This window comes from Macrobrachium rosenbergii, chromosome 44, assembly GCF_040412425.1.
Source record: "Macrobrachium rosenbergii isolate ZJJX-2024 chromosome 44, ASM4041242v1, whole genome shotgun sequence".
NCBI classification, from domain to species: domain Eukaryota; kingdom Metazoa; phylum Arthropoda; class Malacostraca; order Decapoda; family Palaemonidae; genus Macrobrachium; species Macrobrachium rosenbergii.
Window position 1 is genome coordinate 11,825,177 of NC_089784.1, and position 23,325 is coordinate 11,848,501.

Here is a 23,325-nt window from a genome sequence, read left to right on the forward strand (position 1 = left end):
TTATCAGGGTATACAGACAGTACACTCAGAGCTTAGTCTAGTGTCTCTTTGAAAATATAGTTTAATTAATGCAGTGTAAGAGAGCTTTTCATTGATTATAAATATATATATATATATATATATATATATATATATATATATATATATATATATATATATATATATATATATATATATATATATATATATATATATATATATATGTATGTATGTATGTATGTATGTATGTATGTATAATTCAAATCCAAGTCTAACCAGAGTGTCTTGGTGAAATGATGAACATAAATAATTTCTAAGGTAGTTTCACTTCAATTCATGAGAACATGTAATTATTACACTAACAGTGTAAATGTTATTTTTTTAAATTCTCATATTAACGCTTATAAAGACGCACGTTTAAAATGAGAAATATAAATAAATAATTATATATATATATATATATATATATATATATATATATATATATATATATATATATATATATATATATATATATATATATATATATATATATATTTATATATATATATATATATATATATATATATATATATATATATATATATATATATATATATGTATATATGAACTCAGTATGTATATTTAGTAGGTGTGTATGACTGTTTGTGTGCATGCATATGATCAGATATGAACCTATATTTTGAGAGGTGGCAGCTCCAAGGATAAAGTATCCTTTTTCTTTGCAATTGTGTATAAACTGGAGAGTCAAGTTGCACATGCACCATCTATTTCAGGACTAACCAAGGTGGAATAAGATACCTCACCTTGAATTTTCGTACATTTGTATCTGTTTATTTTTTTTTCTTTTTTAATAAGTAGGATTTCTTCTTTATGTATTACCTTTTACCACCTCTTACTGCTTCCTAATGAACACCGTATTCTTTGGAAGCTTGAATTTCAGGTCAGTGGCCCCTGTGGCTTTGTTCTGTATGAATAGGTTTCATCTCTTGAATAATAACAATAATAAAAATGGGGAATAACCCTTGGGGTCTAGCATTAGATTTTTTCTCGTCCTGAGAGAAACGTAGCCTAAATCTTGGTCATGTCTGCACATGTTATATATATATATATATATATATATATATATATATATATATATATATATATATATATATATATATATATATATATATATATATATATATATATATATATATATATATATATATATATATATATATATGCACAAAAAAGGACAAGCAGTAGGACAACAAAACTAATATCGGATTTATCCCTGATCAAAATTCACCTATTGAAGATTTTTACGTGCACAAAAAACACATTGAATGATTTATCTCCATTGTCTGTAAATATGCAAGTATGTATGATCCTGCCTTACCTGTGGCGAGTCAGAGGTGCTACCAGGCTTTGGGAGGTACTCTTCTTAAATGAAGATGGGAAAGACGCAGTTTATGAGGCTTGTGTCTTCGTCCCGTTCATCAAATGCACAAAACAGGAAAGATTCTCATAATCTCAAATGCTCCCTCCAAGGGGAATATCTTTTAAACTATATATATATTATATATATATATATATATATATATATATATATATATATATATATATATAATATATTATATATATATATATATATATATATATATATATATATATATATATATATATATATATATATATATATATATATATATATATATATATATATAATATATATATATATATTCATATATGTATGTATGTATATATACATGTGCATAATATATGTACATATATCTATTATGCAAGCTGTATGCGTATTATTGCTTGTATGTGTGTATGTGCAAGTTTTTTTTGTGGTAGCGCATATGCATTATATGCCTGCATTTTACCGAACTGACCATTTATGTGTTTGCATGGTGGCTTGTAAAACTGTATAAGCAATTCGAGGATTTGCATATAAGAAAAAAATGCTCTTGTAAGTCAGGTGAAATTTATACAAACATTATAACCAAGTAACATTAGGTTACTAGTAGACAATGTATATTTTCTAAATGTGTGATGAAATATCGTTCTTAGGAATTAACTTCTTGACATCTCTGGTTAGGTTTAGGCTGATGACCAGCAAGTCTGTTTTCACTTGCTTACTGATGATGAATGTACATTTATGACACGACCTCAAACAGTACATTATTTTGGGAAGATCGATTCATATTACACACACAAACACCTGAATATGAAACAGCGAGCAGGTATGTGAAAGCATGCTTGTACCCACATTTAAATGTGTATGTCTGTCTATATACTCGTACCTAATAGACATAAAAATGTATGCGAATATATATATATACTATATGATGCTCTCAAATGCAAACATACATAAGTCTCTCTCTCTCTCTCTCTCTCTCTCTCTCTCTCTCTCTCTCTCTCTCTCTCTCTCTCTCCATATGCATTATATTCTGAATTATTCATTTGCACATCTGTGTAAATTCATCAGTGTTTACTTCCTAAGAGCTTTGTAATATATGTTATTTTCTGTTGGATTGTGTGCTTATAAAAATGAAATAAATCTATTCTTATTCGCCATACGTTGTTTTAATTCCAGCATTGTGTGTAGATTAAACTAGAAGTAACTGATAACTGAGATATTTTTTCAAGTACAAATGATTTGTCATTAGATGCAAAGGTTAATGTGCTATTGAAAACTCTTTGGAACGGTATACAGACAAGATATTTTAAGAAAGGGTCAGTTTTTCTCTACATTCTTTTAATATTCAGTATCTGAGGCTTGGCATGCCAAGAAAATATATCAGAAGTAAGAGCCCGTGCTAAGATAAGGCCAGCTTAATCTATGGCAGACTGATCACCTAAGCTCAGTTGTTCATACTTGGAGAAAGTGAATCTAACTTATCTAAACATCTGGTGACAGAATTCACTCAAATAATCTTATCTTTAGTACAATATGACAACAAAAATTCCCTCCAAAGAATAATTATAAATTGAATCTAAAAAAAAAGAAGGTACTGTATGAGAAGACAAGTAAATGTGAAGGTCCAGGTAAGTGTCGACCCTTTACTGGTTAGTAGGTTCAGGAGAGCAGAACAAAAAATCCTTCCTGGAAGTGCTAATAATATCAGATTTCTCAGAGTGCATAAAGGTCGGGGTAGGGGATTATAGTGGGGCAAGAAGTGCGATGTGTCACAGTGAGTATTTTCTCTGATAAGCCGTCAGTAATCTATTCAGTGGAGAAACTTTCAAGTTATAATCAGTGCGCCTTTTCGCCGTCCTTATCCTCTTTCGAATTTTCGAGCACTGTATCTGTAACTCCACAAACCCTCATCGTTTTATTTTGGAATTATAGCTCGTGAGCATTGGCTCGTATTTTTCTACTGTCAACCTACATTTCAGACTAACATTTTATCTTTTTAAGTGCATTTTCAAGGCTTCTACTGCTGAAGGTTTAACAGTACTTACAAAAATCACACCTAATATGAAACCAAAATTTACATGCATCCATTTTTGTACCACAAGAACAACTAGAACAGTATATTATATAAACGGTGTATCATTTTCTTTGAACTTAAGCATGTTAAACATGCATTATTAAGAAATTATGGATTTAAGTTTTAGCATAGGTGATTTCGTTTACTAATTATCTCGCCCCAGGTAAATGAAAGAAATTTTTTATAGATAAAACCATGAGAATAGCATATGCCAGAAAATCTATACAACATCAAGTGGACTATCAGGGAGAGAAAATTATTAATACAACCAATAAAGGATAACGAAACCTTGGTAAGTCACCCTGTAAATTTTCTGGAGTGCCGTTACAGAGAATAATGCCCATAGCGCTACCACTATTCGCTAGGGCAAATTTGTTATTGGCAAGAACTCAAAGGAATTGAGTAAAGCTTCAACGTTGATCGTGGACCTGAGCGTGAGAAATTGTTTCTAGTGTTGAATGTGTTTAAATTACATAGGTAAATACGTTGCCTTGATATATTTAACGCATGTACTATGCTAAAACACCTTTCGATTTCGTGATCAACGGGAGCTCTTTCAAGGTAGAGGTTAGGCGCAGTTGGTTGTAACTTACCATAGGCCTCCCGCCGGCATACGGTATGTATACCCTACGGAAGGAATAAGAACTAAGGTTGATATTGCTGATAATGAAAGTTAACCGGACCCTAGGCCATTAGTCCGAAGCTAATTGTGTTTGATTAGGCAAGCACATATTCCTAAGGGAATTTTTTTTTATTGATTTTGTCTGGAGACCCAATGTAGGCCAGCCGCCTCAGGTTATAATACTAGGTTATACCGAACATTGATTTTCATGATAATTGAGAAATTACTAAGAGTGCCATTCTATAGTGTATTTTATATTTTTGGCCATTTCTGGGATAACTTAGGCCTAGGCTATTTTAAACCCCCTGGTCTGCAGTCAACCCCCAGGGTCGAGTGTAGAATGATGGTAACTGGTTCCACAGATGAAAACAAACCTAACCTAAGTATTAGCTCCTGCACCTGTTTTTACCTTGGAAACTGGTTTTTTCTACACTTTTAGGGCTTCTGATACGGGTGGTGGATTCGTTTATTGTCGGCCAAATGGAATTTCCCTTTGCTGTGTTTATAACTGGCCTGGGGGAGGTGGCCGGTACTCATAAGTTAACAAGTTATTCCACTTGCCGGACAGGATGTGAACCGTTCCAAACAGATGTAGCCGTGCTCTGTCTTGTGAAGGTTGCATATGGAAACCCCTTGTTGGGTGGACTTCAGGCGTTAATTACAGGTTAATTACATTCGTATGACAAAAATTGAAGGTAAATCCATAATTAGCAACCAAAAAACTGTAGAAAAAGTCAAGTTAGAAAGAAATCGTTGCCACGGAGCTACTACTTAGATCTACCCTAACCTTTCCTAGAATGCCATGTTCTGACCTAACCAGACCTTACCTTCCTAAAATCAATTGGGCGCTGTGCCCTGACCTGATGCTGCAGGAAAAATCTTGTCAAATTAGTTACCTGAGGTACCATTGACAACACTGCTGCAAATACTGGCAGACAGAGGCCGACATCCCCAAATGTTATTTGTTTGCCCTGCTGTGTGGGTGTGTTGCACATCAGGCGAACTTTTGGTCATTTAGCCCGACCTTCATTTAAAGAATTTGGACATCAGATTACAATTTTGGACTGTTTTCAATGCCTCTTCTACTGGATTTTTACTTCATTGACTGGATTTGGAACTTCTCTCCTGGTTTTAACTTTGGATTGGTACTTTGGACTTGATTGGACAAGTCAGACAAGAAGACGTCACCGTCTGCTAGCACCGCTGTTTCCACTTCGTCTACATTTTCGACAACCGAGGCTTCTACTGCTGGAGATGCTGCCGCTCATCGGTCCTGCATGTCTGGCAAGCATAGGATGAGTACCCTCAAACACGATCGACATTCTGTTTGTATTTTATGTATAGGGGTACAATCAGTAGATAAGGAAGCGTTAGATTCAGAGTTATTCCAAAAGTTAGAGAACAGTTTATCATCCAGTATGTCTAGCCTGATGAGTAAGTTAACAAAGAATAGAGATAGTGATAGTAGTAGCTTAGTTGATTCTAACTGTCCTTTTTCAGCCCCCGGCCTGTTCCAGAACCAGCCCTAACGGGTGGCGGGGGTCATGGAGAACCACAAGCCCCCTTTCCACTCAAGGTGTAAGTTCTGAGGTTGAGGTGGAGTTAGGTAAGACACAGACAAGTAGGGAAAATAGGTTAGGAAGTGTTCAGGAAGAGAAGTGTAAGGTGCAGTCTTATTTGGGTTCAGGTTTGGGTTTGGCTGGGGCTTCTAGTGTGACAATTTCATCTTGGATCCATCTTTGGTTTTATTTCCTGCTTCGAGTTCTTTACAACAGAAGGTTTTTAAGTCTGTGGTTCATTGTTCGGATGTGGTTTCAGGTTTGTCAGGTTCTGTAGTGTTGGAGAATGCTCCTTCATCCTCGCAGGTTCCTTTTCCTTCTGTGGATGAGTTTGGTTCGTCTTGCGGTGGTGGTAATTCTGGTGATAGAGTTTTCAATTTGGCTCAGTATAATGCAGAATTGTTGGGTTTGTCACAGGGTTATAGATTACTAGTTAGGCAATATTCACGATCATGTCTTGAAAAATTTTCATGAGTTTGCTAATGATGTCTGTCAAGACTATCAAGGGGGAACAGAGTTGGTCTAGTTTTCTTTCTTAAAAAAAGAAAACTATGGCCTCGTCTGCTGCTTCTGAGTTTTCCTTTTTTTTCCCCGATTTCTTCTAAGCCTTCTTCCAATGTCTTTACCCAATCTTCTTTATCGGGTCTCTCTTTGGAGTCTTCTCTCACTCATCCTGTTTTCTTTGCCATTAAGTCAGCAGAGCAAAGAATTTTCATTGGTGCAATCCTGTAATGTACAAGTTTTCAGCGGCTCCCTCTCTCTCTCTTCGGGGTTGAGGTAAGGTGTACAGCCAGGCTCGTTCGTCGGCGCTGAGATACTTCTTCGCTCATCGATCGTCAGGCCTTATCCGGGGATCAGCAGCTCGGCACACTGCTTCATTCCCCTCCATACATGAGAGGCTCTGAATAGCCACATGGGAGGTTCATTGTACTCCTCCATACATGAGAGGTTCTGAAGAGCCACATGGGAGGTCGATGGACCGAGACAGTACTGACCTGACTGACGATCAAAGTACTCTCCAGCATGTCTCTTCACCGAGAGTATTGATCAGCATGGTGAGTGTATGACTAAACAGATATCCTGTGCAGAGCAGATCAGTGAGCTACCATCTCTGTGGTTGTAAAAGGGGCCGTGCCACAACCTAGATGGGTCTCCCTCTAGCATGTCTCTTTACCTAAAACATTGATTGATATGGTGACATACATTTACACATACATTTACACATAGTAGGTTGATAATGAGTTACCTGCTTATTCTCCATTGACAGGTCGGGCTAAATTAGATTGATCCCACCTCCATTAAAATTTTGTTAATCCGGCTAATTCAGGTGTTCAGGAAGTGTATTGCAATATGAAGTTTTCATAATAAAACTAATATTGTAATACTTACTTGAACACCTGAATGATTCCCACCCTCCTCCCCCACCTCAATTTTTGATAATGAGTGACTCGGTTGGTGATGTCAGCCTCTGTCGGCCGGTATTTGCAGCAGCGTAGTCAACGGTACCTCAGGTAACTCATTTTACAAGATTTTTCCTGGAAGTGGGTAAAATTATGGGGATATAGTTCGGGCTGGTCAGTGACCAGGGCCAATTCAGGTGTTCAGGTAAGTATTACAATATTAGTTTTATTATGAAAACTTCATTTCTCTCTCTATACCCAGTTCTTCAGCTTTTATTTGTCTGTCCCTGCTGTTAACATGATGTTTACTTGGTTACACAGCCAGCCCCTTCTATATATTCTAAGGTGCTTTTCTCCTTTTATAACAGATGGTTCTGGAATTCATTAAATTAATTCTTCCACATTCCATTTCTTGCACCTTAGTCTTACATTTAGCCACTCATATTTGTATGGAAATCTGCCCACCCTTCCATCAAATCCTTAATGTAAACATAATTTTAATGAATGTCCAGTCACTCCAATCCATTTGCAATTCTGATTTAAAGTTGCAATTCTGTGATTATAGTGTTTGACATGTGGTATGGGCACTCCATAGCAGGGAACGTTTCACCACTGGTTACCACAGTATTGGTATTACTGTATGAGCTACTATTCAGCAGTCTGCTTGTTCGCCCCAAACCAGGTGTGTAGACAAAAATAAGTTAGAATTTTGTGAGAATGGCACATAAAAATGATTTTAAATGTACAATCTGCATCCTGAGCTTGAGCTGTTATTGGCTATCTTTGAGATCCTGTGGTACAATAAAATGTGTTTTGTAATAAATGAAAGGCTCATACATAGGTGCCACAGATGTGGATAGAGACAGATCAGTTACTTTTGTTTTTCTTTTCAAGTTATCCTTTTTTTTTACAGGTTTTGTTTTGGCTACAGAGTGTCAGGGTCATGAAGATTTGTAGAACTTGAGTAATTCACAGCCATGGAGACGTGCAAAAATAATGTCGGAAGTCCACAGTCCAAGAGAAATGTTAACAAAAAAGTGAAGCCAGCAGAACAAAAAGCAAAAGTTCCTCAAAACGTAAGGCCAAAAGTAATGTGAAGGTCGCTGGAAGAGCTTCAGATGTAGAAAAAGAAAAGAAACTTGAAGATTTTACCAGTTCAAAGACAGGAACACAAAGTAAAACTTCAAAGAGAGAAACTCTGATCATAGATGAAGTTAGAAAGGATACGGGAAGAGAATATGTAGATGATAATGAAAAGATATATGAAAGCACCAAGCATTGTGATTCAAGAGTAATTATACAAAAGCAAAGTGCATTAGGCAATGCAGAAGGATTAAAAGATGCAATAAAAGAAGCTGTACAAGAGATGGATAAGGATGATGGGGATATTAGTAAAAGTGAAAAGGGTGTTGATAATATAAATGTGCCAGGTAAGGGTGATGAGAAGAGTGAAAATCTTGGAAATTTTTGTGATGTCAAACTTAAGAAGGATAAAGCATCCAACACTCTGAAGAGGAAATTTAAAGGTAAATTGGGAAGTATGCCAAAGAAAACAAAAAATACAGTTAGTGACACTGACAAAATGATTGGAGAAGTGGAGGGAACTTCTGAACTTCCAGTAGACTCACCCATGGTTTCACATACCCCACAAAAGGAAGTGCCGAACCAAAAACTCAAAACAAAAAGAATTGGTCTAAAAAAGTGTGTAAAGGAGACAAGTATTTATAATTCTGACTCAAGTGTTGTGAAAGAAAAAGACTGTTTTAAAGAGCAAAAGGTAAAAGACCACCTTTCCCCTCAGAAAAAGGAATCACCGACTGTTTCAGCAGATAATTTGACATCCCCTTTGAAAAGAGATATTGAAGCTACTGAGAGTGAATCAGTTGATTCTCACCAAGATTTCTCCACTGAAGGCCTATTAGAAGAACTTCATTTTCTTAATGCAAGGTATGTCAAGGTTATCTTTTGATGTTTGCTTAAACCGTTGTTTACGAATTTATGCTTTATAAATACCTTTCTCTGTTGATTTAAGGAGGTTAAACCATTTTTTTTACAGGATTCAGATTGCCTCATTTACTAGTATTACTGTAAGATAAGACTGCATTGAAACACTAATTTGTTCCTGTGAGAATACAGACCTCCTTCTATATTGATATATACATATATCTGGTGACTGCAAGCACAGTTGTCAAAGTGTGGTAATAATATAGTTAAAGTTGTAGGCTTGTGAGTGGAAGGGCACCACCTGCTTACTTGTTGGTAAGTCAGTCACTTTTTCTTTGACTGTTGTCAAGCCTCAACATCTCAGATGCTACACTGGTCATGCAACTACAGTAGACTTGGTTTTGATGCTTGTCATGTATTTTGGTCTAATTTCCATTTTTCCCACATATACAAATCACTGCCCTTTATATAGGAGTATCTTACAGCCTGAGCTGGAGCAATTGTTAAACTTGGCAGCAAGGTAGTTGTGGTGATGTGGGGTGATGCGCAGGAGAATACTTCTTCTGCCTTACATCACCATTCACTTTCTTTTGGCATCTGAAAAGAGCAGATGAGATGTGCTGTGCTCGCTCTCTTCCCATCATTTGGTTGTTGAATTTGGATGATTTTCTTGCTATATTTCCTTTCCTGTTTATTAATCCTTTTGCTTGCTTTGCCCTTGTTGTTTTATTAGTATGACGAATATCATTGTAAGGGGTGTGGGCGAAATTGTGGGCATTTCAGTATCCCATAATGGCAGATCTCTGCAAAGAGTGCTGGTGACAAGTTTGGTATGAGGAGGAAGAAAGAAAAGAAGTGCTTGGCTGCTTCTTTGTAGGGGAAGCGGTGGGAAATATTCATCCATTGGTACCCCTGAATCCTTCTGACTTTTTACTTCCTCCCTCTTCCATTCATATTGCCCTGCCTGCTAGTAGTGCTACCCCTCATTGGAAGGATAGCGCTTGAGCAGCAAAGAATTCTGGCTATTCCCTCTCCATGGAGGATGACCTAGCTGTTGATATTGGTGCGTCATCAGCAGCCGCATTACCCTTTTATTCATCTGACTGTGACATTCCAGGTACTAATAAGTTATCTCTGGGTTACCTGCAAAAGATCTGGCCTATACTTAGCATCCCTGGTAGTGTGCCTCTTGCAGCATTTCTGGACTACCTGATGGAGGAGGAGCTCCTTCCTCTCCTATTTTGTCTACTGTTGTTGCTGCTGTGTGTGGCTACTTTGGCTACTGCTAAGGAGGGGGATCCTCTTCTTGCAGTAGTCCTTCCAGTGCCAGATTCTCTAGTTAAAATAAGTCTTCAGTTCCGCCCTAGACCTTCCCTTTGGTGTCGAAGACTTGTATCCTTCTTTGTCTTTGTCAAGCTTGTCTTCATCATCCTCCTTGTCCCTGGACTCTCTTCTACCATGCAGGCAGAAGTGAAAGTCTGAAGCCTCATGTGAGCACTTCCTTCTCAGAGGTGACTGGGGCTCACAGTCATTGGAACATAATTATTGTTCCTTTGGCAGGGTGGGTGATGCTGCACGTACCGGCTTAGATGATATGTCTTCTCCCACCTCGTTCAAAGGTGAGCTTTTGAGCTCACAACTGTATGATTCTGCATGTCCTGCTAACACTGCACATACCTGGTTTCATGAGCAGGTGCACATGTTGCTCAGGACAACCCCTCTCCCTGTGTCCTCAAGATGACACACACACAGGGGCACATGCCTGATCATGCTGTGTGTGTGTGCGTTCTCTGGACTACATCTGCTCAAACAACAGAGTAGACTCTTCTCCATACCCCTCTTTTGGAGAGGGGTGCACAGGGGAGAGTTAGCACCACCTTTCTCAGTTCATTAGTGTTGTCCAGAATGCTTACACACCCAGCACCCACTTGAGAGAGGGATCTCCTTTGATCCCTTCCACCTCTTGTGTGTGCAGTTTGCTGCTCTGGTGCCACCTCTCATATGTGCAGTTTTCTGCTGTAGTGCCAGGTCTGTGGGAATGGTGATGTGCATAAGAGCTCTCCTGCACTGTCTTCAGGCTCAGTGGCCAGCAAATATAGGGGCAGGGGCATGGCAGAGTTTAAAGTTGAATGTTGTGTGGACAATGACTGCTGGATCTTGTTTGGCGCCTGTGTTGAGGGAGGTTCCATTTGTCTCAAGATTTAAAGTGAGAAAGAAAGGAGAAAGTTGGTGCGCTGTCCTCTGTCTTAGATTATTGTGCTCATTTGTGAGCATAATAATCTTAAGGAGGCTACCTTGGCTTCTTACTTGCAGAACACAGCTTCTCTTCTGGAATACCCTTGAGTGCAAGACCATCAGTCAGGTTGCCTTTAATGCCTGGGGACGAAGAAGTCTCCTCATCTGCAACCCAGAAAGGGAGCCCAGTCTTTCACTTCGAAGAAGGGCTGGGAGTTTTCCCAGTCCTTTCGTCCTCCTCCCAGTCCTTTCATCCTCATAGTTCCCAGTGCTTGGCCTTTGGCCAAAATTCTATATTTGATATTCATCGGAGATCAAAGAGGCTCTTCGATGGTAGTTGTCAGAAGAAAGACTTCAAGTAGGGACATCTCTTCTGGCCTCTGAACCCCAGCCTAGAGTTTTATGCAGATGCCCCCAATCAAGGTTGGGGATCCCTTTTATTAAATCAAAGGGTTTCAGGAACATGGACATCAGTTCAGAGGACCTTACACATAAATGTCAGAGCTAAAGGCCATTCACCTGGGCCTTCAGTCTTTCACTTTGCTGGTAAGAGAAAAGATTGTAGCAGTATATGCGGACAACACCACAACCTTGTCTTATGTCCGCAAGCAGGGAAGCACTCACTCCTGTACTATCTGCGACACGGCGAAGAACCTCCATCTTTGGGCAGAGCAGAATCATTCCTCGCTTTGTTCAGGGAAGAATGAACATTTTGGCAGACGAATTGAGCCGTTGCCATCAGGTCCTGCTGACGGACTGGACCTGAGATCCTCTAATCGGCCTCGATCTATAGAAGCTGTGGCACAAGCCTTCCATAGATTTCTTTGCAACGTCAAGGAACCACTGTCTGCCTCTCTTTTGCTCCCCAGTTCCGGACCTCAAGTATGGGCAACGGATGCCACGCTGTTGGATTGGATGGGCCTGGAAATGTATGCCATTCCACCAATCATCTCCAGACTGCAAGAGATGTCAGCCATCATCAACCAGCAGTTTGCTGTCTAAGCAACTTAAATACTTGGAGTAATTTTCCATAATCAAGCATGAAGGCTTATTTAAAGATAAGATGTTTGTATCTATGAAATAAAGAAAATGTGAATATTCATATTGTGTAATGAATTTTTTCTGTAACTTACAATTTCTTAGATTGCTTTATTCATGGGAGCTCAGGTGAACTGTTTATTCAAAATGCATGAGTTATAGTCTGTTTAAATCATACAAAATTATATTGTGGAGATTCAGTAGAAAATTTTCAAACCATTTGTTCTTAGTGGCCATGGCTGTATGTAAAATTGTTATCTTTTTCTTGTGATACAATGCTTATCTTTTTCTGTGGTCTCCTCCAGCATTTAAAGGTTACAGTCTATCTTTACTATATGGAACTTTATATTGTGAAAATTGTATTCTATGGTATTTATATAGGATATAATCTTATTTTTAGTTGTGAGAAACCATCCTTTTCCAAGTCATTGGTACCTCAGAGTTGCAAGACCCCTAAGAAGCAGAAAAAATCAAAAGTCAAAGGATTTGAAGTCTGTAGATCATCCACGCCCACTGACAAGAGAAGTAAGAAGTTAAATGTTGTGAAGAAATGCAAGGATGAAGCTGGTGAGTTTTTCCTTCATTTGAGGGTAACAAAAAAATAGAAATGGAGTTGGTTCCAGGGTAGAAGTGCTTAGAGTGATTGAGAATGTAAATAACCCTCCAAAAATGTGGTCTTGAAAGGTTTTAGCTTTTGAGAATAATTGTCTTAAAAAGTTTTTTCACATGTTCTTTGGATATAGTAAAATGTAAGGAAAAGCAGTATTAGCACAGGTTGACGAAAGATTAGGTTGTTGGATGTAGATGATAAGCAGTTCAAATTTGCGTCTGTTCATACACGGACAAACCTAGGTCATAGCGTAAGGATAAATCTTCTAGCACCAGTTGGAAACCGGTAAAGAACATATAAAATTGTAGAACAAGGTATTGGTGACAACAGGGTCCAGCCAATCGGATGAGAGAGGCGGCATCAGCCAACCTCCCTTCACCTGAGAATACTGTGATGCATCCAGTTTCTTCCATACCACCTTGCTAGAAGGACATGCTGCTGCCCTTCTTTCCAGAAGCTGGTGTTTGCCTTGCCTGTTTACCTTCTTTGGTTTGCCTTTTGTGTCATGAATTAGTGCTATTCTGTGTGTTTGTGCATTACTTCTTTTTTGTGTGTCATTTGTTTTGTGTTTGATCATTCAAACCCAAACTCATCTCAGCCTCCCAATCCTAAACCTCAAGAGAAAATATCCTGGGGTTGGTGGTTACCCTTGCTTTCGTTTTCTGGCTTCCTTTGAGACTGATCCACATTCTACTTGCAGCAGATGCAGATCTAATTTTTGTAATATTAATAATCCCTGTTCTGAATGTCGTTCTTGTCCTGAGCAGTGAAGGATTTTTGCCAAGAAGAGGCAGCATAGGAGGAAGTTGGAGGCGCCATCTTAGAAAGGGTTTTCTCCTCCTTTGATGGCTTCTTCTCAGACTCCTTCTTGTTCCTCTTCCTAGCCCAATCTTCCTCCAGTTGCCTCATCTTCCTTGGAAGATTTTACTCCTTCCCTTTCTTCCATAGCTTTGTCTTTGGAAGTTTTGGGAAAGGGTTCAGGAGATATCATCTCTTTTGCTGCCCCCGCTCTCTGGTGGGGGGATGTTTCCCCCCAGGGAGGGAGGGAGGAGGCAGCACCATCTTGTTCTGCTCTTTCAGGATCGGATGCTCAGAAGATGACTGACATCAGGGCTTCTCTAGGCCTACCAGGAGTACCGACCTTGGGTGGCCTTTTATCCCGTTTCCTGTCATATCGTGTTCCCCTGTCAACCACCATGATGGTTTCCAGCCCTGCTCCTCTTCCCTTTCCTGTTCCCGAAGCCTTGGTTCCTGTGTTGCCTCATCGCTCATCGGTGTACTCTGCCCAGAGTTTTGAGTCGGCATCTGCAGTGACGACTCCTGCTCACATCCCCAGCTTGTCTGCCATGACAGTTCCCAGTTCAGCGGCTCTCCTCACTCCTCTACATAGACCTATGGTCCCTGTGTCTTTGCATCTGTTAGCAGTGTACCCCTCTCAGCGTTTTGGGCATTCTCCCGCAGTGGCAACTTCTACTCCCGCTCCATCTTCTGATGCTCTTGTTCAAGCAGTGGTCCACAGAGTGGATATTGTTATCTGAGAGAAGTATGGACGTGTTATGAAGAAGAAGTGGCACAGGTTCCCGTCTCCGTCTTCGTCTTCTTCTTCACTGTCTTTTTCGTCGTCGTCGTCTTATCCTGTTCAGTCCTCCCCCGTTAGACATTGGAGGATTAGAGACTTTGTTGTTGCTTCTCACTTAAGAAGACCTAGAACCATCTCAATCTTTTCTTCTTCGTCACCACCTGACCATGTCCATGGGTCTCCTGCTCTTGCTTACGGCTGTGTCTCTGATGTGGGTGTGTTGCATCCAGCCACTTCTCATCCCTCAATAGATCCCTCCAAGCAGGTTCTGCCAAAGGAAAATCTACAGCAGTGTTGTCATCCCCTGATCCCCCTGTTTGTATTTGTAGGAAGGATAATAAGGCCGCTGTTAAGAAATCCCATGTGGAGAAGTCTTCTGAACATCAGCCATTACCTTTTGGGTCCCACAATCCCACAACAGATGTGAGGGGTTCTACATGTATGCATACATTTATTCAGCGTCGTCTGTTGTATCCTCATCGTTCTCCTCATACGGGTTCCCTGACGAGAGGTGGTGTGTCTCACTCTAGCTTGCATGTCTGTGCTGTTAGGCTCCATTATTCCAGAAGCCCTCTCCAGTCATGCTCTCCCAGGAGGACCCCTGATCGTCGCTCCAGCTCCCACGGCCATGCTCTTTCACATGTCCGTGAAGACCAGCACATATGTACAGATAGTCCGAAGAAGGTCTGAATTCTTCTGTTGTTCAGCTTCGCTCGTCCTCTAGACATCTCTTACTTTCATGATCTCTTAGGAGAAGTTGAGATCATTGTTTGATTCCGCTCAGCTGCGGATGTGACGTCATTGATGCATAGCCGTATATCAACATGTCTGTCTCACGGAAGTAGAAATTCAAGTCTCTCACTCTGCAAACAAGACAATCCTCAGGCTAGATTACCTTCATCATCATCAGGCATCCAAGCTCCCAAGAGAATTTTAGGACCCAAGAGGGCGTATGCCCTAATTGTAAATAAAGATATCCCTCATTCATCTGACCTGATAGATAGGGTAGATCCCCATGGCCAGGAGGTGGATGTCAAGAACCAAAAATTTATTACTACATTTACTGAGGTTATTGAACTCATTCATGAGTACAATAATCTTTCTCATGAAGCAGTGACAACTCCTTCGGGTTTTCCTATAAGTATAGAAGCTTTGCTTGGTCCTAAGAACGTCTTAAAGACTTGTGTAGAGTTACCATGCTCGAATCAAGCTGATTCTGTCTTAGGCCATGTGAATTCTCTTGTTTCTGGGCATGATAATTCTCTTCGGTCTAGTAGATCGTTTAAACTTCTACCCCCTCTGCATCCATGACGTAAACTGTTTTATACAACCCCTAATGTGGTGCTACACCATAGACAAATCAACTCAGGTCTGGTTCGTTTAGGTCCTGGATTGTTCCTAGATCAGATTAGGTTGGAAGGGCCTTCTCTTGCTCATCAGGAGGTGGCTACCTTGGAGTCAACTGCCTCCTCTGCTCTTCAGACTGTATATTTGTTAGACTTATGGTCTACAGTGGTGGCAGAAATATCTTCCTGTGCATTAGGTGATTCAGAAGACAGTGTCCCTTATATTAGACTTTTACAGTCAGGTGGTAAAGCTATTTCTTACCTGACCCATTTAAATGCTAATATTTGGTTTAAACTGTTGCTGAAAAGAAGAGATGCAGCTTTCTCCAAGGTTTCAAGATATATCAGCACAGATTCTTTCCAGGCTTTGAGGAACAGGGATAATTTGAATGCCCTTTCTCTCTTCCCTACAGAACACCTAGACATAACAGTCAGTAAACTTCATGCAGACAATAATGACTGGGTAGTTTATCAAGCAGTGTCAGAGTCAGCTGGGCCTTCTTGCCCTAGTTCATGGAGACCTAGATCTCAATCTTCTCCTAAGAAGACCACTAACACAGCATCTACTAGCAGAACTAGGAACCTGCTTAATCAGCTACTAAGAAATCTCCTCAACAAGGCCCTTTCAGCCCCGCTCTTCTAGACCAGGAAGAGATCAGAGGTAGGGCCAGATGAGGTAAGCGGTAGAATAGGCGCCCCTCCCCACTCGCTGCCACCAGTAGGGGAATGCCTGGCAAGCCATTGGGCTACGTGGCAGAGTTTTGAAGCAGAGTCGTGGGTAGTAGATGTGGTACGGGGGAGATATCTACTACACTTCGATTTCCCTTCGCCTCTCTCTGAGCAGCCTCTACATCATTTGTCATATGCCAAGGAATCTCTGAAGTATCTAGTTCTCCAGGAGGAAGTGAGGAGAATAATGGAGAAAGGAGCGGTGGAAGTACTGTAGTTGAGCATCCTCCTCCAGGATTCTACATTTGGGTTTTCCTAGTCCCCAAGGTGATAGACAATTGGAGACCAGTGATAGACCTTTTGATCCTGAACTTGTTCATCAGGAAGACCCAGTTCAAGATGGAGACTCCTCTTACAGTCCTTTCAGTTGTCAGAAGCAACGACTTTGTGCCTGCGATAGATCTGAAGGATGCATACTTCCAGATTCTGATCCATTGCTCTTCCCAAAAATTTCTTCACTTCAGTCTGGGAGAGCTAGTGTATCAATTCAAAGTCCTATGCTTCGGTCTAACAGTAGCCCCTCAAGTGTTCACAAGAGTGTTCACCCTAGTGTCATCCTTGGGTCATTCTCAGGGAATTCGGCTCTTTAGATATCTTGATGACTGGTTGGTCCTAGCAAGTTCTTGGGACAAGCTAATCCAAGGCAGAGATCGTCTTCTCCAATTGCTCATATATGAAACAAACCCTTGGTCGTAACACTAGGATAAACTTCTAGCGCCAGCTGGAATCCGGTAAAATCAATAAAATTGTATAGGCAAGGGACTAGTGGCATCTGTCCTTAGTCATGAGTCATGTGGGACCACCCACACCGAAACAGTACTCTGTGACTTCATCAGTTATTCTTTTACTGCTTTTGAGAGAGGATGTGTAGTTCTTTCTCTCCTCTCTGAAGCTAGTTTGGCTTGCCCATTTTTGCTTTCTTTCTGTGCTTCATTGTGTGGTTTTCTGCTGTTTATGGATGTGTGCTTGGATATAATGGGTCCTCTTAACCCTCCTGCGAGTGTATCTCCTGGATCTCGTAAGAAGCAAAGGAAATGTCCAGGTGTTGGTGGTTTTCCTTGTTTTCGTTTCCTAACTTCAGTGAATATGAATCCTCATCCAGTGTGTAGTAGATGCAGAGAGAACATGTGTAATGCAACTAATCCTTTTTCTGTATGTTGTGATTGGTTTTTATGTTTGATATAAACTTATTATACAATGACAAACATGAATAATGGTAGTGTAAACTTATTATAAATTATTCCTTCTCCAGTTAATCCTGTAACCTTATAACAACTGTATATGGGGCCTGCATTGGTTTTTAAAAAAATCACTCAAGCTGGAAATCAGGCCTCCACAATGAGCCAGATAACATTCGTAAAGAAGACTGTTGTTGCATATAAGAACATAAATGTAGTTGCATGCCCTAGAATTGTCACTGTACTGTAAAGCAGCTATTCAACTACCTAAGAAAATTTGTATTCAGCCAAAAATTGCTAAATTTGGAGACTGGTACTGTTACCAGATACTTCGTGAAATCAGTGCTGCCTAACTTGAGAAGTTTAAAATACATTCATCCTTGTTCTTGGATAAGACATATGGTTAAGTTGCCTTATTTCAGTCCAGAAATCTAGGTAACTAATTTATTTGTGATGAATCTTACCTACTGTTAAAGATGGCTTATATCTGTGCCAATAAGCAAGGATATATAAGCTATCTTTAACTGAAAGTAAGTATCCAAATAATAAATTTTATTATGAAAATATAAGTTTTCTGAAAATAATGTGATATAATCCAATTACTGTGTGCTCATCAAGTAACTGTTCACCATAAGTAAAAATAAAAGGTTTGTAATTCATATGAATTTGAAATGGTTTATTCCAAGATACAACACTTACACTTATGGAAGTGCCCTCCTTCTATCTTTTGCAATTGGTTCACATGTACATTGTATTTTTATTGACTTACTTAATTTCTTTTTTTGTTAGATGTATAGCATCCAGTTACAGGGATGAGTGATGTTCATGTTCAGTGTGAAAAAAAAATGCTACTGAACTAATGTTATTACTGCTGTCTTAACATAGGTTCATATGTCATTGGCATTTGGTCCCTTCAGTGAATGTTTGTACTGATCTTTCCATGGTATTTACTTCTCTCTCTCTCTCTCTCTCTCTCTCTCTCTCTCTCTCTCTCTCTCTCTCTCTCTCTCTCTCTCTCTCTCTCTCTCTCTCTCTCTCTCTCTCTCTCTTTCTGTTGTGTTTAATATTTACAAACTTGCATTTCCCCAGAAAATAATTGGAGCAATGTGAAAGTGGATGAAGCAGGAAGTCCCATTTCAGAAATCAAAACACAAACAAGGTTAGAGGAAGATGACTCCGAAGATTCTGATGAAGGAAGTCTTCAAATTGTTGCTGATGATGAAAATCTTGTAAAGAGGAAGGCGCCATACCAGAGCAAGCAAAGGAGGAAAATGTTAGTATACACTTACTTTATTTTTTAGTATACAGTACATATATTTGGATATTTTCTTCTGTGCTTATGCAGACTTCGGATGTCCCATAAGTGACATTTGACTTTAGCAATTCCCATCTTATACAGAGGAGGGCTCCTGATAATGCTTAAGTAATAGGTTATTGTTACAACATATTTTAAGCAACACCTTCAAGAAGACCACAGAAATGATTTTCTCAAAAAAAAAAAAATAAGTAAAAAAAAATTGAACAAAACTATTTTTATATATATGTATAGATAGAGCAAGTACTCAGAGGAGATTGACATGAAACATGGGCATCTCAGGCAGATCAGTATTATTCTTGACTTGAAGGGGGAATGTCTTGCTCCTCTCTCTCTCCCATGACATCTTTTTATTTATTTGCTCACAAATATACCCAGGGATTGCTGTTGGTTTTATTTCTTATCTTGTATGATATGATGTCAGTTATAATTGTAATTTTGCAAAGATATATTAGAAAAAACATGTACAGTATACCTAGTATACCTCCAAAAAAGTTACTGCATCTCCCGATCTCAGTAAATTTACGTAAATATTTTAAAACAAATATACTCAGAATTTGTTACTGATTTTAGTTCTTATCTGTTATGATATTGCATGAGTTGTAACTATAATTTTACAAAATAAAATAAAATAGAATATTAGACAAAACATGTATAACTTGGTAAAATTTACAAGTGTTTTGTAAAAGAGGCCCCACACAGGGTTGTAAATAGTCACTTTCAACTTCCTGTGGACAGTAGGGAAAATTTTTTAGAATCTTTTTTTTTGTACACTATGTGCATTGGCATATCTTCCGCTTTCCATTGATGTGTTTTTTCTTAAACTGGCCAACCTTAAAGTTTGCCCGGTGAGGGGCATTGCATGATATATAATTAGCCCATCCCTTAAGGATTAGCCTTAGCAGTATTGACCTCAGAAATATCCACCTTAGCCTTAATCCAGAAGTAGATGGTATTGTTAGAGACCTTTTCACTAACATGTCCTGTGGGCAGGAACAGCATGGATATTCCATCTTCAAGTTCCTTATTACATCTAACGGTACAACCAAATGGCCCCAAGTGGGCAGAGGCAGAGTTCGTCTGTGTCTTTTCCTGTTACAGTAATGATGGAATAATAAAAGAAGTGTGACCCAAGCCTGGTTATTTCACAGACTGAAGTGATGGATAATTCAAGTTGGTCCCATTTCTTTTTAATGTGTAACCCTCTTGAAGAGTTCATGTAACTCACTGACATACCTGGAAGAGGCAGAGGCTAAGAGGAAACTGTCTTAAGCTTAAGATCTACTGTGAAAGCTTGATCAAGGGGTTTGTAAAGGGATCTTACTAGACCAGTGGTTCCCAAAATTTTTTTCAGGTAGTTTTGATCATGCACCTCTAGCCATGTCCATGACCCCACTGGTTTTTTTTTTTTACATTATAATGTCTATTTTGTATGTTACATGTTGTAAGCTGTAAAAGTAAAGAACAAGGGGCAGAGAGCCAAGGAAAGAGTGGGATTGGGGGAATGAAAATAGAGAAGGGAGGGGCTAAAAAAAGCAGATGAAGAAAGAAAGAGGAGGAGGGAAGGGAACAAGGAAATGGAAGGCAAAAAAAGTGGAAGAAGAGGGTTAAGGAAAGAGAAAGAAAGAAGAGAAAAGTTTAAGAGGGAGATTTGGCAAGGAAAGCCCTTCCTCATCCTCCCCTGCCCTCTTCCTTATATCCTTCCTTTGGCATCCCATTTTGAAAATATGGTAGGCAGTATCTTTTGGTTTTCAGAGCCTCAATTATGAACTTTATACTGTAGTTATCATTCATTAAGATAAAATGCTGCAAAATATGAGCAAGGAAATACTCAGTTTCTCTTGCCAGTGATACAGTTTTTTTTTTTTTTTCTTTTTAGTGTCTAAGACTAGAAATGTCTGTTTACAGTTTACGTTTGCAGGACACAAGAAGCTGTTCACATAATGCACCTGTACAATACTCGGATACCAACAAATACATTGTTGTAATTTTATTCAGATGTATACATATGTAAATGAATAAAATAGCAAGTACATTTAGACTGGTTTAGAAGTGAAGAGTATTAGTTAAAAAAAATCGTTGGCAATGCTCATTAATTATACGTTTTATGGTTTTATAGAAATAAGTATATACTTATGCATATAAATTTTATCAGCAAATATGTATAATCTGGTTCAAGACTGAAGAAGCTGGCTTTAAAATGGTTGGTGACACATGGATTTCTAGTATGAATTTGGATGTCTGTTGTATTGAAAATTTTCATAGATAGCTAGCTGATGGGACATTGAGGAACCAAATTCATGTTCACCAGCCCACCTTCCAACTGCTGGCCTTATTATTTTACTGAAATTTGGTGTCTTGAATAAGCTATGTTAAAGATAATGGTGTGTGGTGAAATATGTGTATTTGTGTTTTTACAAAGTAAAGCCTTTGTCTTTTTCAGACAGTCCATGGATTCAGGACTTGTTCCTCAAGAGGTGATTGAATTAATACAATCTGGTATTGATGAGGTATTAGAAGAGAAAGCAGAAAGAACACATCTCACAGCTATTCATGTGAAAAACATTATCAAGGTAAAAGCTTGATTTCTTGATAAGTTGGTTAGCAGTGCAACAAGATATATATTCCTACATTTGAATAATACCTGCTTTGTCTTTCATAATATAGAATGCTTTGTTATTTATGGTAGCTTATAAGGTCATTATTTGTAGTAGGTTTTAGTATGGTCATTTTTGTAATCTATGCTGATAGTCTGTAAGTTGAAATCACTATCACTTTTCATCAGTGACATCATTGCATACATTGTTGAGTTAGAAAAATCTGTAAGGAGTAAAATTATAGCAAAATTTAATTTATTTAAGTAATCAAACCAGTCACAGTAGTTAAACAATAACATAAAAAGATACAAGGGAGTAAAAAAATGTGTACAATATTTTTTTAAACAAAAGTGATGTTTTCAGTATGGTCCCAGATGTGTTATTCCACTGTAGAAGGAAAACAATCTGGGACTCTGGTAGGCTGACACATGCACATACACTCCCTGTGGTCCACATATGTTCATTTTGGCCCTCTTTAGCTAATTGCATCACTCTGTGTTGTCTGTTTCAGTTGTTACAAAACTGTTAGGTTGGGAAGGAGGGTGTATGTTATAAGTAATGGGTTTGTATTGAAAAGGTTTTGTTTTTAAAAAATTATGTTTTCACCACAAAGCCATCACTGTAGCCCTACTTAATTGCAGCTAAGGTAGGAAGAGCAGCCAGCTACTGATTGCTGACAAGATGATAATGACAATAAGAGAAAGATTTGTAAAGGAGGCCAATGCTCCAAACAGAATATGAAGTCAGAACTAGACTGGAACCTTGTGTAGAAATATGAGAAATTTAAGTATGGATGTGAGATACTAAGCAACATTCGCACTTCATCTTGAAAAGGTGTAGTGGAGTGAGACATCTTAATTGGTAAGCCTGGCAAGTTGCAACTCCTATGTAGAAGAGAAGGCTGATTCTTTGAAGATGAAGCTCATTGAGCCTGAACAATTGGGCCAAGGATGTGTTGAGAAAGACCACTTGTGCATTCTCTTACAAAAGAGAAAAATAATCTTGTACTTCAAGTGCTGGCCAAGGATCAAGTTGCCTCAAGAATTTAAAACCAGCACAGATGGAGATAAAATTTCATTCAGGACTAATTCTGACTTGACAAATAATCATTCTTATTGACAAAATGGAATAATGATGACGTGTCTAAACCAAAATGAGAAAATGTATCTTAATTTTCTATGGTGATTTAAGAAATGGAGCAAACTGGGAGTGCCTCTTCATGGGTTTAAAAGTGAAGATATGCACTAATTGTCTAAATTGATCAGAAAAGCTCTTGCCCCTTTTGCTAGAGAAGAAACAAAGGACAGTAGATATAAGGAGTATCGTGATTGTTTGAAGCATAAGGACGATAGATATAAGAAGTACCATGGTTGTTTGAAGCATAAGGACAAAATTTAATGAATTGTTAAAAGTTCTGTGGAATCCCAGGTGTGTAAGGATCTTATGTTGAATTGGGTGTGGAGGATTCAGGATTCAGCATTTCCTGCAGAGAGGAAAAATTTTCTAGGGAGGATACTGAATGGAGGCCTGAAAAAGGAATTAATAGTGCAACTCCTACCTGTCATTTATGAAGATATTGGAAAGATATAACCAAGTCTGGAAGATGCCCTGACCTTCTCAGCAGTGAAACCTTATTGGTGATATGATCTTCCCACTGAATTTTAGCTGTGAATCTTAGCATTCTTTATTCATACTTTTTCAAAATCCTCTTC

At 38.7% G+C, this 23,325-nt stretch overlaps 1 protein-coding gene across 3 annotated transcripts in view; it reads left to right on the top strand.

The window, feature by feature from the left end:
* The first annotated feature begins 3,822 nt into the window (after positions 1-3,822).
* mute (muscle wasted) overlaps positions 3,823-23,325 on the top strand; it is an 80,846-nt gene continuing 61,343 nt past the window's right edge. Inside the window, exons 1-6 of one of the 3 annotated variants that reach the window (XM_067087747.1) lie at positions 3,839-3,938; positions 7,608-7,724; positions 7,956-8,989; positions 12,660-12,826; positions 18,791-18,974; positions 21,460-21,589. In XM_067087747.1, the coding sequence (XP_066943848.1) occupies positions 8,409-8,989; positions 12,660-12,826; positions 18,791-18,974; positions 21,460-21,589 (1,062 nt within the window). In that variant the 5' untranslated portion in view covers positions 3,839-3,938; positions 7,608-7,724; positions 7,956-8,408. The other 2 variants (XM_067087748.1, XM_067087749.1) reach the window with 2 other exon arrangements.